The sequence below is a fragment of the Pocillopora damicornis genome, chromosome 6, assembly GCF_964200805.1.
Source record: "Pocillopora damicornis chromosome 6, jaPocDami1.2, whole genome shotgun sequence".
Classification (NCBI taxonomy): Eukaryota; Metazoa; Cnidaria; class Anthozoa; order Scleractinia; family Pocilloporidae; genus Pocillopora; species Pocillopora damicornis.
This window is the reverse complement of record NC_142675.1, coordinates 15,157,576-15,176,383: the sequence shown is the minus strand read 5'-3', so window position 1 is coordinate 15,176,383 and position 18,808 is coordinate 15,157,576. Positions and strand designations below refer to the sequence as shown.

The 18,808-nt window shown below is 38.6% G+C and overlaps 1 protein-coding gene across 1 annotated transcript; it reads left to right on the top strand.

Annotated features, from left to right (window-relative positions):
• Positions 1–479: 479 nt before the first annotated feature.
• On the top strand, positions 480–18,759 carry LOC113676601 (ubiquitin carboxyl-terminal hydrolase 25). Its single transcript, XM_027193279.2, has 24 exons — positions 480–660; positions 2,386–2,466; positions 3,095–3,166; positions 4,122–4,140; positions 4,585–4,638; positions 5,036–5,109; positions 5,512–5,543; positions 6,158–6,329; positions 7,425–7,502; positions 8,051–8,149; positions 8,550–8,606; positions 9,072–9,166; positions 10,044–10,111; positions 10,994–11,142; positions 11,730–11,857; positions 12,196–12,291; positions 12,767–13,092; positions 14,013–14,083; positions 14,608–14,950; positions 15,516–15,858; positions 16,211–16,283; positions 16,655–16,734; positions 17,227–17,546; positions 18,302–18,759. Exons 1-24 carry the CDS (start codon positions 628–630, stop codon positions 18,478–18,480), a joined length of 3,042 nt encoding a protein of 1,013 aa, XP_027049080.2. The 5' UTR covers positions 480–627; the 3' UTR covers positions 18,481–18,759.
• The last annotated feature ends 49 nt before the right edge of the window (positions 18,760–18,808 follow it).

Here is an 18,808-nt window from a genome sequence, read left to right as displayed (position 1 = left end):
TACTTCTTACATGACTTTGACTGGTCTAACTGTGCTGTCGGCTGCGCTAAAGTGTAATTTATTTAGAACCAACATCATGACCAGCTCCCAGTTGGCTTGTTAGCTCAGTTGGTAGAGCGCTGCACCGGTATTGCAGAGGTCATGAACGTACAGGCCTGAATTTTTTCAGGCCTTATTTTCACTACTGCCTAAGTAGTGCACATTACTGCGAGGATCACTTTCATTCACGTCTTTATCCGCAGTTCAAATATATGACTTTCATATATTCTTAACCGTTTAAAGTGTAATTTGATAAACATAACGTCTTTCTAGAACAACGCTTAAATTTCATAGATATTATCAAGCACCCATGCATTTTACTGTTTTACTCCTAAAAATTGCACTCAATATGTTTTAAAAAACAACCACGTAGTCTTCTAATAATACATTAACTAAACTGTGCATGCGTTTAAGACCGAAATTAGGCGATAATAGAGACTGGGTCGAGTGTGATACAATGTATCGTGGGTAATCACAAAATGGCGCCGACCTCGACCCGTTCGATTCAGAAAGATAGCATGTAATTATGTTTTGTCAACATGTGAGTAGATTACGGCAGCGTTTTGCTGCCAGATAGCTTTGACAGTAATGACGGTTGAACACCCTTCAACCGCTAATAAGGTAAGATTTTCTACTGCTAAATTCAGTTCCTTTCTTCTCGATAGCGTGTATTTGATGAAGATTTGGTATTTGATTCATAGTAGGCTACGTACTGTTCACCAGTCTAGTAGTTAATGTATGTAGACCTGATTCTAGTGAGTAAGACATGGTAGATCGAACTGGAAAGATACTATTGGGATTTTTGTTAAGGAAATCCGGCATCCAAAAGGTAAAACAGTGTTAAGAAAGGCTAGCCAATGTGCGATCGAAAAAATTGACGAAAAATCTTAAATTTTGAAGGATCTCAATATAAAGAGACGTTAATGAAACGAACGAATCAAACTCCACTGGACATTGATATTGTAAAATTTGCTATATTTTAACATCTTAGTCTGAGTACTAGATTAAATGTTGTTGTGTTTACCTCTGTGCCACATGATCCAGGTGTATGATCATGACTTTACGTGTCATGGTGTCTTCAACTGTACATGGAAATTTAACTTGATCCTCAACTTTTGAAATAGTCAAAAATTTTTTTCTTGTGACTTCCATAGCAAAATGATCAGATACAAGTTTTAATTACATGGGTCTGCTGTGCTTTTAAAAGGGACCAATATTTGTAGTTCAAGAAGCTACTCACCCCACAACAGTAATGACCAAAAAAAAGGTTTCAAGTTAAAAATTGATTTCACTTTATCTGCTAAGCTGTGTATTACAAGAAGGGCTGGGTGTCCAAGTACTCTTGTCTCAGAAAACTAGGGCAGAGAGAATTTAACAACAAGTTGCCAACACAGCGATAAGAAAAAAAGTCATTGTATTTATCAGTTGAGAAGGTCTATCACTGTTTGAACTTCTCAGCAGATCAGTTATAAAATCTTTCAGACAGAACAGAATTGTTTTAATGTGTACAAATTTTGCGTGAGTTTTTCAGTTTTTCTTTTCTTTTTGGTTGAGTTGCTCTTTAGAGGTTTGTTCAGTTTAGATTTAAGAGTTAACAGTGCTTCTATTTGGTGGTGTCCTTTTTGGCCTCCTTCTTCTTCTTCTCAGAGAGAAGTACAGTTGAACCTGTATAATGTGGCACAATATTAAATGGTCATCCTATATTGTGCAGTTGGTTGTCAAAGTAACCAAATTGTAAATTGTTTCCCCTTAGGTACTGTAATTTTCATCTCTATTAGACATCCCAGTGGCCAGTTTGTATTTTGTTCTGCTTGTATCAAAGGGTGACATAAGGCAGAACCACTTAAATAAACTAATCATACTCTCTTAAGTTAAGTTTACTCCATATTTATCTCCTGGAGTCAATATTATTACTTTGAATTCAGTTGTTATCAGTGCATTACAGATTACATGTCTCTCTCTTCTTTGGACTGTCATGACAAATATTACATGCCAAAAAACACTCATTCATTTGCTGGTCACTCCACCATACCCTGTGGGTGACCACTTAAAACAGGTGTGACTGTATTCCATCAAGGATTTGGGGGGGGGGGAGGGTCTTGAGACCAATTGAGTAGAAATGAGCAAGAGAAAGGATGTATTCAAGAAGGTCAGTTGAGGATTAGATTTTTAGAAAATGAATTTTGGGATATAAATTATCAAAGTATTTACAAGAAATGGGTACAAATAAATATCAAATGATGTCAATAAAAACTTCACCAGTGTCACATTTAGTACGTGATTCAATGTTGATTTTGTAAATATTTTGATGGTTTGTTTTTTCTTATTTATGATCCATGAATTCAGGTTATTGTTAATACTGATGAGCTAAATCAGATTGTAGAGGCCACGGGTGCTTCCTATGATCAAGCCAATCAAGCCTACATTGTAAGTCAATCAGCAGACACTGATTTTCTTCTTAAAAACAGAACAGTTTAAGTATCAGGTAGTGAATATTCTGAATAGGAGAGTAACATTATTTTGATTGTGAAGTTTGATCATCTGGGTTAGATCAGTAATGAGATAGACTACTGTTGGTAGCAATGACTTACATTTTGACAACCTTGGTAGAGGATGTCATCATTGGAGCCAACTTGCCTTCAATGACTACTTCCACTGAGGTTACTATTCAATTGTCAGTCAGTACTACCTATAACAACAGTCCTTCTCAGAACCACCCTTAAAACTCTTTGCATAACCCATTAGACCACTCAATTCAGACTCTGCAGCAATAACCAATTGGTCATGTCTTCTTCCTTTCTATATTTAGACCCTTCACACCCTAAAATCAGTATCCATATTCTCTATAATCTTTTCTATGCATTTCTTTTGGAACTGACAAGGAGAATTCATTTAAAAATCAAAGTATCTTTAGTTGACATTCATTTTCTTTATTCTTATGATCTTAATGAATGATTCTGTAGTGTCACTTTAAGGAGAATTTAGATTAAAAGGTTAAATTTGATACTGGAATTGATTTTATAATTCTGAATTCCTTTTGTTGCTGTATCTTCAGGCCAGTGGCAATGACCTTCAAAGAGCAATAGCAATGTTGACAGACACTCAGAATCCTAATGCCTCATTAAAGGTGCTTTTCATATTTTGATGTCATGTTTCTGGTATTTGGCAGGGTTGTTGTTGGGCACTGGCTGCCAGTGAAATTTTCAGCAGGAAAAAGTAGCTTTGACTTGCATTAACTCTCTAAAGCACATAGAAGATTGTCATCTAATTGAAAATATTTAAATATAAGTCTTACAAACTTTAGTATTAGTTTTGCAAATGGCTGGGAAACAAGTGTTTTCACTAACCCTAAGGTCCAGTTTTTTATTGCACACAAAGCACCTTCTTGGATGCACCATAATTGAGCCCCCTCACTTGAAATTTCAGTTGGTAGCCTAAATTTCTCATCAACAATCTTGTTAATGGTGTGTTTCTGTTTCTTGGATGTGGTTGTGCTTCATACTTCTAGGTATGCATGGATTGACTTAGTAGCTTGTAGACCTATTGGCTGATTATGAGCTGTAAGTTTTTTCTAAGTGCTGGCCACTGGCATAGTTCAGTAGCTGAGAAAGATTGGGCACAACTCTTGTTTCCAGATCTCCCTTTGAGCCTTCTAAGTTCTAATCTTAAATGACAGACAATTTCTTTAGTTACAACCCTGAACCAGATGAGGTCTGTCAAAGCACCACAGGAAATTTGGAAAAGCTGATGATTTTAGTGTTCCCTTTGTCAGTCAGAAAATTGGGGGTTGTGGATATGTGTGTTTGTGTAACTGTATATTAGAGTTAATGCCATGGGAGATAACATGGTAATGCATGATTCATCACATAATCAATTCATGAAACAAAACGTACATTTGCTTATTGTAAAGGGAAGCAAAGTGCTGATTTGTAAGATAGATATTTGTTTTTAAGGTTTATGACTTTCTATCTCTCATGTCAGGTGAGCTTTAGGCTAGCTTATCTCCTTCTGTGGGCTTGTTCAATGGGTATATGGGATAGATAAATTAGAAAAGAAAACAACTGTCTTTTTGTCTCCAACAGGGTGTTGCAAACCAAACAGGTGAGTTGTTTTAAGATCTCTAACAGTACATTCATGTGTGCTTATCACACAGATTCATGAAAATACACAAATTCTTTATTCCACAAGTCGGCAGATTTCCAGAAAAAATTGGTTACCAGGGGCTTTAAAAAACTGCACTAGATTAGGTTAGAAAGTAGGTTTTAGAGGACAAAATTGATTGAAAAACAAGTTTATAAACTGCCCCAATGTTGAGAATTTTTTCTAGAGTGAAACCAGCTTATTGACTGTTTTGTTTCAATGACATCCAAATATCCAAAGAGAAATTCCAAGGAACTAATATATGTCTTATTTAATGACAGAAAATTAATCTTAATATGTTGATCTCAGCCCATCTAAAGTCACCTTTATGGTAAAGGGGTAAACTTTTAATAACCAAGTGCCACCATTTATGATTGATACCAAATTCAATTCAATTTTCAATAGGAACAGGAACACAGACCTTTATAGGACCACAAAATGCTCCTGGCAGACCACAAAGTAAGATTTTGTTGATTATTATGAATTACAGTTATATATAGTGAAAGCAATTTTCATTATCAATCTAGAGTTAGTTTTACTCTTCTAAGCACAGCAAAGCGTGCTTATTGTAGTTTGTGTGTTTTGTGTTTAAACAGGGTTTTACTACAGCATATTGATAAATTTGGATTTATATAGTGCCCTTTTTTTCAGATGCTTTGAAACTTTCAAACGAGGTCATTGTGTTGACCCATGTGGTATTTTCATGCCTCTTTAAATTGAACACTTTGTACCAAATTTCCATCGATCAGATATAAGTGACGCCCATTTTGAATAAAATAGCAGGACTGTACATGCTTACTAACCATTCAACATCTTAGTATTATTTTCTTCTTAATATAATTTTTAATCATTTTAGCTGATGTAATTGACCTAACAAAAGAGACAGAAGACTTGGAATATGCAATTGCTCTTAGTTTACGAGAAGCACAGGTGTAGTATACACTTTGTTATATTAAAATTTGTTGGGAGAATGCTGGAGACAATTAAAATTGCTGGTGTGACTTATTTTGGCATTATTTAGAAACTAGACTAGGATACCAATGAAATAGCTAATTTAGAAAAGATGCACCTAGTTATTTACATTTAGGAACCAAAATTTACAGTGATGTGCAACACAATGCAAGAAGAATTCTTCCCTTCTTTTAGAATTAATCAAGACAGTTTAACTCTAATTTTCCTTTGGCAAAAGAATTCAAAATAACATCAAACCTGGTTGAAATCTGTTAATCTAAGAAATAAAATTGAGCCACAGCATGTTTCAATTAACAAGTTAAAAATTTATGAATTTTTGGAGCAACTTACATTCTTAAGTTTATTTTCTTTTGATCTTAGGGTATAACTGTAGAAGAACAAGATATAAGCAGGTACAATATTTTTCAAACTTCAAGATCATGTTTAACCCACCCTTTACACCTTAGCTTCAGAATGAAAGTTCTCCATACTGATCTGTACACATTTCCTAAGATGCTGTCAAGGAGAATCTGTTTAACAATCAAGAGCTTCTTGAGTTTGGGATCATTTCTTTTATTCTCATGACCTTAATGTGTGATTCAGGGGTGATATTGTTGGGAGAAATTAGATGCTTATCACTCTTAGGGGTTAAAGGGTTAAGTTTGTTCACCATTTGTGGGTCTTTTTACTTTCTTCTAATCATTCATTACATGATTTTCATTTATTCAGTTATTGAAAATGGTTTAAATATTCATTAAGTACGAAACCTCCAACTGCAACCTAATTAAATGGTCATAAGCTGTTGGTGCCATTGTCAAGGAAAAAGCATGAAATCATGTGGTCATATTTATCCATCAAAGAATTGGTGTGTCAAAAGAATAAAACTTTTAGATAAGTGTTTCACTTCTATAATCATGCTGTCTTGTTACATTTAGTGGTCAGTGATATTTTTTCCAAAATCAGGTTTTCATATGCAATTTCTTCTTGAGCCACTGAAGAAAACTCATTTTGGCATTTGTGTTTGTAGGGTTTTAGAAGCCAGTTTAGCAGAAAATAAATCTGGTCTAAAGCGGAAGAGAGGTGATCCTTGGGTGAGGTTTGTGGATCCTGTGAATCCTTATGAGCGTCAGCGCTTAGATGGGTGCCCTGTGGGCCTGAAGAATGTAGGGAACACATGCTGGTTTAGTGCTGTCATTCAGGTTTGTATATCTGTTACTACAGAAATGTTGACAACTTGAGACTCATCAGTGTCATCATTTTGGTGCATTTCTAAAGAATTCAATACTTTGGTGTATTCTTGAAGACTAATCAGTTCATGCATTTCTCTTGCTAGCAAATTTCCTTCTAAACAAGAGGCACACTTTATTCCAGAACATATATGATTTTTATCTCAAATGTGAAGTATGAATTGTACTCTTCTTGTGACAATTTGAGATTTCAAAGATTTAGGTAACCCTTGCAAGTTGTATTCTAGTATAAAAGAAATTAGGACTGAGATGCTATAACAGTAGTTTATGACTAGTCCCTCTTTTTCTAGGAAGACCCATAAGTAAAAAAAATTCAGCCAAAAAAAATTGATATTGAGCACCAACTTACACCATACAGGTTTTTGTGTAAGAAAAAGCTTGCCACAGATGTTTGATCTGAAATTCTTACCCACTTGTCCTAGCTATATTTTCACAGAAAGGAAAGAGTAGGTATATTGCATTCCCAATCACTACTCCAGTTAACATAATCATATTTCATGGCTGGTGTTAGTAAACAGGGATGCTAAAGAAATCCACATATGAAGCAGACAAAAGATTTGTATTAAGACAAACCTTTGAACTGCTTTGCATGGAACAATGAAACATCTGTTACTAGTCAAATACTAACAGCAGTTTGACCAGGGCCTCATCTGTTGTCCATTTCTTGTTGTCCTTTTACTTTCAAGATCTTGCCAGTATTTCTCCTTACTGTCTGCCTTACCAATGCTATGATGTTAGTCCAGAGAATTTGATATTGGATCAACCACTAATCTCCTCATTGATATTTTTCTTTATTCTCATCACTTGTCTTTTTGATATTGTATTGTTATTGTAAGGAGAATTTCTACTCTGGTTACTCACATGAAGCCATCATACTGATGAAACTCTGTCTCTGTCTTTTTGCAATAAACTTATTATTATTACTATTATTATTATTGTGGCTAAAAAATATCTTTCCTGACTTTAGAAAAGAAATCATTTTACCTGGTAAATTTCTCATCAGTGTTTCCTGGCAATGCCCTTTTCTTTTTCCTTCCTACTCAACAGTCATTATTTCATCTTCCTGTTTTCCGACGACTGGTTCTCAACTATACTCCTCCACTGGATCCTCAGGAAAAACCTGAGGTGAGTGATGATCTTTTCTAGTGTCATTTAACTGTTGGTTGGTTGACTCTGAATCTGTATGTGTCTGTGGTATTTACATGTACAGCATTTAGTTGAATCCTGTTGTTGCAGATGAGATTCAAAAGACTTTGTAAGGCTAATATTCTTATGTACATTTGTCAAGAGGTCAGATACTTTTCCACTGGGCTGTCTGGTCAACTCTTGATCTATAACTGAAATTATGGTGAACTTTCTATCCTGGAGATTTCAATCGTAATTCTCCTCATCCTCTGCCATATAATTATTATATTGCTAGTGCTCAGATCTCAGTACTTATTTACTTTCAGTTATATTGTGTTGATATTGGCATGAGTAATTATGCTTGGGTTGGTAAAAGGTGTGAATGGGCTATTAGAAGCATTGGGTGTTATGTGAACAAATTTTTATTTAGGGATGAAATTCAGCTTTTTGTTTCCTTTTTTGTGATAAAGTAAATGTGACAACATCAGCTAATTTTGTGTGGGGATTTTCCTTGTTTCACTTGCTGTCCTTTTTATTGTGTTTCACAGGATGGTTATCGTGTGTCTTTCATGACAGAGCTGCGATTCTTATTTGCCTTAATGCTTGGTAGTAAAAGAAAATATGTAGATCCAACCAAAGCTGTACAGGTGTGTGTCTTTACTTGAACTCTAAAGCACAAAAACAAACAAATGGGTGTGAGCAACCAATTGGGGGCCTTCCTTAGCTAAGCCAGTGGAGAAAGTAACAGAAATTTTAATTTTTTTTTTTTGGTAGGGGAATGAAATTTCTTCCTTCAATTGATTGTCATTGGCAGTGACCTGTACTGGGTCTATGACTAGTACTTACTCTCTAATTGGCTCCAAACAATTCTTTCCCAATGCAGGTTTTTTTCCATAACTTGGTCCTGCCTCAGGATGTCATCTTAGTTCACTAGAGCTGGCATGTGTTCTCTGAATTAGATTATCACGTTTGCACTTGTTGATAGAGTAGATTTTAATGGGGTTTTGTTGGTGACCATATCTTCCTTTAAAAATTATTTGCTTGCAGATATTAAAGGAAGCTCTGAAGTATAATGGGAGTGAAAGTAATCCTGGAAACCAACAGGTATATACATTTAAGGACCCTTATAGGAAATGTAATTTGGAAAACAAATGCGGCGTGATCAAAATCACAGAATACAAAATGAAAGTCTAATGACTGTATTTACTCCTTTTCCTTCATTGTTCACATTCTAGTGATAATTGATTGTGTTTTCTCTTCTCTTTTTTTTTTTTTTGTTCGTCCATGGCCCAAGGGTCTTGCAATCATTGTTGACAATGTCCCTATCGATTTTTGCCTAGTTTGCAGGCCTGCCCTCATTATTAGCGCTTGGCATAAGCGTTTCTTCGTCTTCGGGGAAGTATGAGGCTTTGAGCAACGCAAGCCTTGCTAATAAGGAAACCTCATATTCAGTGCCAGACCCTTGGTAAACCTCTCCCCGACTCGCCTCAAATTTGTCCGCGGGCGGAGAAACGCGCGTCTTTCAGCGCTCATATTGAAGGTTGATTGCTGCATTTCTTTTATTTTTAGGATGTCAGTGAATTCACTCATAAGTTGCTGGAATGGCTGGAAGACTCGTTTAAAGTCAACCACAACAACGGCGTTGACGGCAGTCCAATTAGGAAGTAAGTAATGATCACAAGGTCTGACATCTAATTCTTGAAAGAAACATGAGTATTATTGGTGTTTGCCGAAGAAGAAAACAAAGGTTTCTTTATGCTAAGGAACTGATCGTACCGTTATGGTAAGCGTCTTGCCATGACAACACCTCGTTATTTGGCTCGAAATGATATGAGCCGCCAATCAGGGTATGATTTTGCGGGTCTTGAGTTCTATAAAGGGTACATAATTTCACTATCAAGCGCCTTGAACAGGTTGTCTTTTGGATTGGAAGCCTCGGGTTGGATTTGATGTAATTTAGTTGTAATCAACTCTTGAATGTAGCGTGATTGTGTTTCCTAGTTAGAACAACTCTTCCACCGAGGGCCGGTTAATTGAATGAAGTGTATCGTCTTGGTGTTATATATTTCTTCAAGAGTTAGCCTTTTGATATAAATATAAGTTTTTACTGTGTTGACACTCGTCACACTAGTCAGCCTTGAGAATAAACGTTTGGCCAAATGAAGATGATTTAGAATAAACAGGGTTCGTACGGGTCCTGAAAAACCTGGAGAGTCCTGGAATTTTATTTTGACTTTTTCCAGGACTGGAAAGTCCTCGAAAAAGACTACAGGTCCTGGAAAACCCTGGAAATCTGCTTAACAAAAGCAATAAGAAAATTCCTGGAAAATTCCTTGAAATTTTTTTCTGAAAAAGGTACGAACCCTGAATAAAGCTTTGTTAGATAACAGCTAAACTTTCTTTGAATGACCAGCTCGTGGTTGTTTGGTTTGGATGGAAAATCAAGAATGTGTTTTTCACTTGGTTTGTAAAAATATCAGCATTTAAAAAACTTAACGTGTTTTGTTTAGACACAAAGAACACCATTAATTTTTTTCGCAGCGGCAAAGACCTAAATCCTGTGGTCGAATTGTTTTTTGGCGAGTCTAACGTGGAAGGTGTCTACGAAGGTGAGTTTATTTGCGTTACCTGAGTGCAGTTTAGTTGTGTCGAATGATTACTTCTTACTGACTGAGCGCGAGGGGCGCGCTGGGACACATTAATGGTCCGTGGTGGTGGCATTACGCGAAGTCCGTACAAAAAAGACCGAGGGCCAGTATTCACCTGTACGGCTAAAGCAAGTCAGATTTATAGGTAGTTTGCTATAAGGCACTCGAACCAAACTTGTGTGTTTGAATTTGTTTTCTTTCGCGAACTAAAATACACGACGCGGCTTTCAACCGTTTCCGTGGAAACGGTCCTTATGGCAAAAGACAGACCATTTAAGAACCAATTAGAACGTTCGGATTTACCTCAGAACTACTTTGCCATATGATAGAGAATGTTATATGCGGTTTGAGGAATTGTTTTGTTTCATTTGATTCGGTAACGGAACACTTTCAAATTTTGCCAAAGATCTTCTCAAGGAATCCCTGCTCTTAAGATGGAAACTACTTGATGACGAAAAATAATCATTTATCTGTTCGAGAGACATTTACTTAAAGACCGCTGTGTGCCTCTAGTATTCCGTCTCTCGCAGCGAAATAACTTGCGTCAATCATCAACTGTCGGCGACAGAAAAAAATCCTAGTTCTGTGTGTACTCTGGGAAGTGATGCGCCCGGGCGATTTTTTTCTTTTTCTTTCGGAGGATGGAGGGGGGGGGGGGAGGGGATTATGCAAAGGAATTATGCAAAGGAAGGTTCGATTCCTTATGGGGATTCAGACATTTTCTGTGTTCCACGTTCATCTCACTCTTAAATGATTTTGTCGGAATCAAAGGTAATACTAAGTACACAGGTAAACTGGATCGTATAGTTCCACTACATATGTACTCCATATGCTTTACTGTAGGTAAGACTTTCAGCAAGATGGAAACATTTGGAGCGTTTCCCCTGCAAGTGCAAGGCTATGGTGACCTTCATGACAGCTTAGAAGGAGCTATGGCTCAAGTAGAGATTGAACCAGTAGGTCCCGAAGGATCACAAAAGTCTGGACAGGAGGTGGGGTATATCGGCTGTAATCTGTAACCTTCGCTTGAGAAGCCTTGATTTCAAGGTGATGAACTCCAACAGAGTCAGTTTGGGTAAAAGCCTGAAAATGGGTTCATTACCGTGGTGGTTAAAAAGAGATGCTTCACGCTTACAATCCTTTTTCCAGCCTTGAGTAAAACCGGCCACCAGCAAAATCGTCCAAAAATAGCTTTTTAAATCCACTCACATTTCACCAGCAAACCCTGAAAATGCAAAGCGAATGCGAATGAGTGGTGAAAACGGATTTTGTCACAGGTTTCTTAATATGTCTTAATGCAACAGACGTTTTACATTGGTCTGAACGTCAGAGTCGTCGATTCACAGACGATGCGGAGCTTCTGCACAAGGCACTGATCCCTTCATAATGCGACTTTGTGACTAAAAATCAGATGGGAGAACATGTTATCGTGTGGCATCGTTCAGCACCCGAAAGACTTTTTGCGACAATGTTTTACGGCGGAGCCTGGCTGTGTTAGCTACTTTCATACCAACATTTTAAGTTGGGTCGTTTTGGATTCTGTTGCTTGCTTAACCTGAAGATTTCTCCTTTCTTTTAGCACTGGTTCACCCGTCTTCCAGTTGTACTCAAGTTCATGCTCTCAAGATTCCTGTTCAATCAATCCACAGGCAGAGCAGAAAAAATACATGAGAGATTTTTGTTCGACCGAGTTATCTTCATGGACCGGTAGGGATTTGTTCGAATGTAACCAAACCAAACGTTTAATTACAAAGTCTGCGACATTCTGAGATGATTTACTCTTTCATTTGATGTAACGTAGTTTAACTGATTACTTTTTCTGTTTGAAGGCGTTCAGTTTGTAAAATAGAGCGAAATAGTAAACAGTGTGATAGTAATGCACGAGTGCCGAAAAAGCGAGAGAGGTCTGGGTCGGGTCTCATGATGAACGACCCGTTTTTACTAAATGGACGCCTGGGACATGCTAATTCTATGCTGAGTAGTGCGTTTTCGTGAGTAATTACGTTTGAGTCTGATATTTCTATAATTTGTTGTGCTTGGCACAGGTACATGGAGCCTAACAAGGAAATAACGAGAACGTACAGAGAAGAGGTGAAGAAATTAAAAGAACGAAGAGCCAAGCTTAAAGGCAGCCTTGAAAAGTGAGAATTCAAACTCTATTGTCATTGAGTGACGTTTGTGTATGGTTAATGAGTCGATGTCACGTGTTTCCAGTTGCGTCATGTCAAGAAAAAAGTTGTGATGGTGATCGTTGAAACATTAACATCATCTCTCGATTCACCAATCCGTTCTTTGGTTGATTATTTGCAATATTGATTACGTTTTTCGTTGCAGAGCTCTGACAGAGGGGTTTGACCAGTGTAATCGACAATCTAAGGGAACCTGTGACTACAACCGATAGATTTGCTTGAAATCACGCGATTCGCCTATTGAAAGTACTTGAAATCGATCCGAAAGGCTATACAAAGCGGAAAAAACATTGATGTGACACGGATAGATTCTTAACAAAGCTTACTAGAACTTATCATTGCAGCACGGCGTTGGTTTTGTAAGAAAAAGACTCTCGCCCCATGGTACAAAGTTTTCTTTACGCGTTACCTCCTTATCATATTTTAGGTACCTTAAGTACGGTCAAGGTTCCAGACGTTGTCCTATCCAAGAAGTTCTAGACAGTGCTCTATCGTTCGTTCAAAGCACTCCTCCATCAAGCGATGAACTCGATTCTGATGTAGATGTAGATATGAAAACTCCTCTGTCAGGCTCACCCACACCCATGAGCACCATGGGAATGGTGACAGATGCACACTCACCTACCCCTTCTCCGTGCCCTTTGTCCGATGTACGGTGGACCCCAGCGCCTCGTCACGTAACAGAAACGGAAGTGGCTGTGCTGGAGGGCTGCCTAAGGCGGTGGAAGCAAGAGATGGAACAGGATGCTAAAGGTGAAATATTGCTGTAATTTAACTTCATATACTCGTTAATAATGCAATAATATATAGATTTAGCCAAGCCTAAAAGCGGAGCTCGCATTTTTTTTCCCGCACGTTTCAAGGGCAAAACGCCTTGCCCCGGCTAGGACTAGAACCCGAGTCGTCCGACTCGGAGCCCAGTGCACTAACCACTGGACTACTGAACAAAGCCGTGGCGTTGGCGTGCCCGCGGTACAGTTGACCACGCATGTTAAAAGTAGCACCTTGTACGGTCGTACGGTCGTACATCCAAATTTTTTCAGCTTGATGGGTTATTACTATTTTGTATAATTATGGGGCTACGCTCTGCGAGCTCCGCTATCAGGGATGCTGGTTGAAAGAACAAAAGAAGACATTGTATGTAGGCTAATGATAGCCTATGAGCCTTTCTTCCCCCACTCGAGATTTGGTTTTAGCCCGCGAGATTCGCACGACAATATTAGTGCCAGTCCCCCGCTGGCTTGCTCCCCCGTCAAGGCCTCAGCGTTAAGGCGCAGCGCTTATATCGAGCTGCTCACAAGCTGGTTTGACAGAGGTTATTTGACCTGGATGAGGAAGCCCAGATGGAGAATAGTCTCTCAAGCATGCAGTCGTAGCCAGAGAGATCGTAACCTCATTCCAACTGGTTGCAGGAACGTGAAAAATCCTTGGTACTGTTTCACTTCAGTTGCAAACCCAAAAAGAAGACAATGTTCGTGCGCAAAACAGTAGCTCTTTCCATACGGTGGCTATGTGATGTTAAGAAATCGACTAAATCGCTAAAGGGGTTGTTATTTTTGATGGATTTTTCATGGAGCTGTTTCATCAAACAGCGGGCCGTAGTGAAGCGGTAATGTGTTTAACTTAGAATTTATAATGACTGAAGCCTTGATTTTTATTTTGTTGTTTGGAAGATCTAAACTCCCACCTTCGAGAAACCGAAGACGCCATTTCCAATATTTATGACGATGCACATCTTAAGAAAGTGAGTCGAACTTTGTTCTTTGAATAATTAGGTGAACACACAAAAAAGATGGGCTGTGATGTGGAGAGGTCAGCTATTGTCTCTAACCCACATTCAGCATTTAAAAATATTTAAATTAGTTGAAGAAGCTCTTTAGTTTTTTCTTCAGATTGGAAGAATCGTTAAGCAATTTATTACGAAGAGTGATGTTAATTGTTAATTTAGTGTTCTTTATCATCCTCCTAGTTATTATCAGCTCTTTTCATAGGCAAATACAGAATTCATGACAGAATGAAAGTCAGAAATAGGTGCGGTGCGGTGTTGTATGGGTGTGGTAACTTCTTGATGAGTTTGACTCTCTCGGCTTGAAAGAGGTTACGAAGAGTTAGATTGATAACAGAGATATGCCAGAGGGGCGAGGATGAAATATTGTAGAAAATGAACTCGCTCTGTTAATAACGAAATTGAAAACTTTAGGCTTTTCTATATGTGCAAACAGGGACATAACCTCTTTTTCAGTTTTACGTGCTTTTTTTTCCTTTAAGTTACCGTACCGTCTTCACGCAGTCCTTGTCCACGAAGGTCAGGCTTCAGGCGGCCATTACTGGGCATACATTCAAGATCCCAGTCAACAGAGATGGTGTAAGTTCAACGACATTACAGTCAGTGAAGTCACGTGGGAAGAGGTATCTCGTGAGTCTCTGGGTAGCTATCGTAACGTGAGTGCATACTGCCTAATGTATATTGACGCTCGTCGCGAAGGTTGCATTGGCGCCGGTGGTAGTATACATGAGTTGCCATTGGACTTGAAGGAGCTTGTTGATAAAGATAACGCTGAGTTTGAAAACGAGATGAGAGATTGGGACGAGAAACAACTCGCGAAGACGGGTAAGAGCGGTGATTCAATTTGTCCTTTTTGATTATATAAAAAAAAAAAAGCGACCCGTTCAAAAGGTACAACCTAAACAGAAGTTTCGTAAAGAAGAGGAGAAAAATAAGAAAATCATTATGATTCTATAATTTTAAACGCCCACGTACCGTGCAACTTGTAGTTATCTGGAAGTTGTTTTCTATCGAAACTAACGACCCCCAAACTATCGATTTTCTTTACCGGGGCAAGAGGTAAATGACAATGCCTTCAATATATTTCTTTTGAGTCGTAAGGGCACAGATTAAGGCAAACAATAAACAACGATGACCTTTTTTGTTTTGGATGGATCGTTTGTCCGACACACGGTGTGAGTTAGAGTTATCCATTGGCTGATAAACTGACTAGGCTCGCTGACTGTCTAACTGACAAACTGACTGACTGATTGGCTAAGAGACTGAGTTACTGTTTGACCGACTGACTGACTGATCTACAGAATTACTGACTGGCTGACAGACTGACAGACTGACAGACTGACTATTTAGCTAACTGATTGATCAATTCTTGATTGTATTTCCCGCACAGAAAATCAATGTAAAGCGATAGTTCCCAGACCAGACGTTGTTATTGAATCTGAGTCCAGTACGCAGACACACGATACACCAGAAAATGAAGAGACCTCCGATCTGAACTCACTGGCCGAGGCTGCAAGGAGCCTGGGCGTAGAGGAAGCACTGACAAAGTGGTGCATTGAACAAAGGACCAATCTGGAGAAGATCTCGCGAGAGTACTCACCAGACCACCCTGGAGATGTGCGCCTAGAGCATTTTGCAATTTATTTAATGAAGTGTAAAGCTCAAGAAAAGACAATCAGTTTGGCCATACTGGAACAAGTTGTGGATGATATCAAGACACAGGAGGAGGATACGTGAGTTTAGAAATCGAGAGAAGAGAGGGAATGGGAAATTCAAGGAAGTTGGAGAGTAAAAATTGGGTGGAAGAGTCAAGATGGCGATTTAGTCGGGTGGGGTGGGGTGGGGTGGGGGGGACATTACGGAAGATAGGAGTGCAGCTTAGTGTCCAATACGTGCCAATAGTTTGTTAGTATTACGTCGTGCCTTCGTGTAAAAACTATGGTCTGTTGGCATGAAATATTTGACCGAAACGAAAACAGTGTTAGCTGCTTATCAGTGACCAGTCAAAGCCGAGATAGTGACACCAGTGACATACAGATAAACACGTTAATGAAATTGATTGTCTTTAATTTATCTTCAATTAAGGCTCCTTCTGGTGAAACAGTGGGGACACAACAGATTGAATGCAGAAAGAGAAGGAACAAATATTGAATTCCAGGTTACGCAAAATTTCGGTACATTTTTTCATCACAAACCTGCTAGTGTTGACTATCTTCTTCGTTGACTAAGCCACGTCCATTTTCCCGCGCTCAAGCGCGTTCACCTCTGTTTTGAGTGCTTATTGTTCCTTTCTGTTATATGCCATTGTACCTATTGAAAGTTACGATGACTTGACTCTGTTGTCAATTGCGCATTCAGTTGTAGGAAGACTCTTCTCCTAGGGTAATTTTCTCGTAAAATCCATCAGGTTACAATCATTTTAAATTTAATGGGTAACATTTGCCCTCCCGAAGTGCAACCGGGAAAGCTACAGTAATCGATCTTGGTACGATAGGGGATCATGGTTTCATGTATCTACTTCCTTTTCAGGGTTGGAAAGAGAAATACAGCCAATTCCAAAAAGTGAATTCTTGTTTCCTGACGGGTCTTGAGCATTTACACAATTCGAAGTACGTACAAGTTAACTACACCAATCAAAGCTCGTCACTTTTGATCCAAAGAATTAAAGTTTGTAACACCCTATACAACATCATAGTACACTCTTTGTAAAGCAGAGCTCAGTAGCTTTATTTAGGAGACATTTATGCCATTTAGTAAATTTAAGCATGTGCCCTCTTAGAATGTCTGGAATCTCATTGGGTGACTTGACCGTTAAATGATCACCCACTCTCTCCCCCTTTTCTGGAATCTAAGGAACCTAAAACGTTAATTTCACATGGTCATTGGCTTATATATGTCAACTCTCCTTAGACTGAACAATTCCTTCTGTGTATCATACCTTTTTATTTTAAAACTTTTTCCAGTTTTAATTTGCTGTTTTGTTCTAAGGTTGTGGAATGAACTCGAAATTTAAACCCTTTCTACCATTTAAATTATTGGTAACTCACTTGTCAGAGGAACTACACCCAACGTTAAGTTTTCAAAAATGATTCTGTCTGCAGATTTCGTGAAGCATTACCCTATTTGGTACACGCGTGTACACTGAATTCCAAGCTTTTCAACCCAGACTTGCCCGGCCAAGCCATGGACGAGAAACTGCTGGCTCACTACCGGCGCGTTTGCTTTCTCCGTTTGAATGAGTTGGCAGTAGGGATGTTTGAGGGTAACGATTGGAAATCGGTATGCGCGGGTCTGGAGCTAGTCAGCGAACTGGTGGTGCCATGTATACCTCGACTCATTGCGTCACAGGAGGCCGACGATGCCGCCGCTGTGGAACAGGTCAGAAGCTGCTGGTGTAACTTCTTGGGATTACCTCTTGATGGTGAGTCAACTGGTTCCGTCACGCAAGATTACGTGACAAACCCTTGCAAGTCCCATGCTCCATTCACACCAAAGTTTAAAATGTTTTAAAACTGCCTTTTTTAAACAATTCATAGAGGTTGCTTTAATTTTGAATTAAGCCCATTGAAAATGCAAGTTCGTAATTACTTGAATCCCATCCCATCTGATTTTCATTCAGTTAAACCCGCCTTTAACTAGACTCGTTTTGCTGGTATGAATGGGTTCTTGTGTCTACAATCACTGAAAATTTCGAGTCAGGTCAAGTCAAGTTCTGGGAGAAATATCAATTTGATATTTTCATAATTCGAGCAGTTTTTAGGAATTGGAGTTGAGCATATATGGAAAATCTAAAGCTGTTTGGCTATGGTAAAGCACACTAGTATTCCATTCATTGACGGTCTTAAGTACACCCTATTTTTTCAGTGAAAAAGACACTAACCGTTTCCTTCTCCCTCTTTATAATTTTTCTGATAGTAAATGTTCTAGCGCAATACAGGGGAGGGTTGGTGAGAAGGGGCTAAACTGAGAGATTGAGCACTTCGTATGAGTTTGAGTAGAATTAATTCCGCAAGTGTCGCTGTAACCCAAGTGCTCTAAACATGGAGGTCGAATAATTTAGAATGATTGACATGCCTTTATTATACAAGACCTTGTATTGGTTCAAGCTACTTGACCAACCCTACCACAATTTAATATGAAACAGTTTGAATAAATTACCACTTTTTTTTTATTTAGATCGCCATCGTGTCAAACTTGAAGAATACCTTCCAAAGCTTCTTGATGTCACAAGTGAATCTTGCTCTGAAATCAAAGCACCGCCAATTATACGACCATCAAGCTCACGCGACCTCTGCGATAGATTTTTCCGGGCGATGGAACTGGTACACGCTAATCCCGCTGCTTTTACGACGTAACGAAGCCGCGCCGAACACGAACCGAAACTCTGGGAGACCTTTCCTTCTTCACCAAAGCACATCGCCTACGTTCTCCTCTTTTCGAGCCAAAAAAAAAATACAATTAACATTTCCGTCTATTTCTCTCAATGAAACACGACGATAGCATGGTACAAAGTTTCAATTCTTCAAAGCGTTTGGATGTTTCTGTACATACAGCATGAATAAATAAAGTGCGTCGTATTTAAGATTTTCAAGCTAAGTGCATTTGTTGGATTAAATAAATGACTACCAACATAAGTGTGGAAGTTCTACTCTTTAGATGGCATAGCACAACGCATTTCTATGA

Bases quoted from the DNA above. Each gene is read 5' to 3' on its own strand.
- LOC113676601 (XM_027193279.2), top strand. From the start codon at position 628: ATGACGGTTGAACACCCTTCAACCGCTAATAAG. The intron at 11,143-11,729 runs GTGGGGTATATC...CCTTTCTTTTAG, and splicing joins CACAAAAGTCTGGACAGGAG to CACTGGTTCACCCGTCTTCC. The intron at 16,735-17,226 runs GTACGTACAAGT...TTCTGTCTGCAG, and splicing joins GAGCATTTACACAATTCGAA to ATTTCGTGAAGCATTACCCT.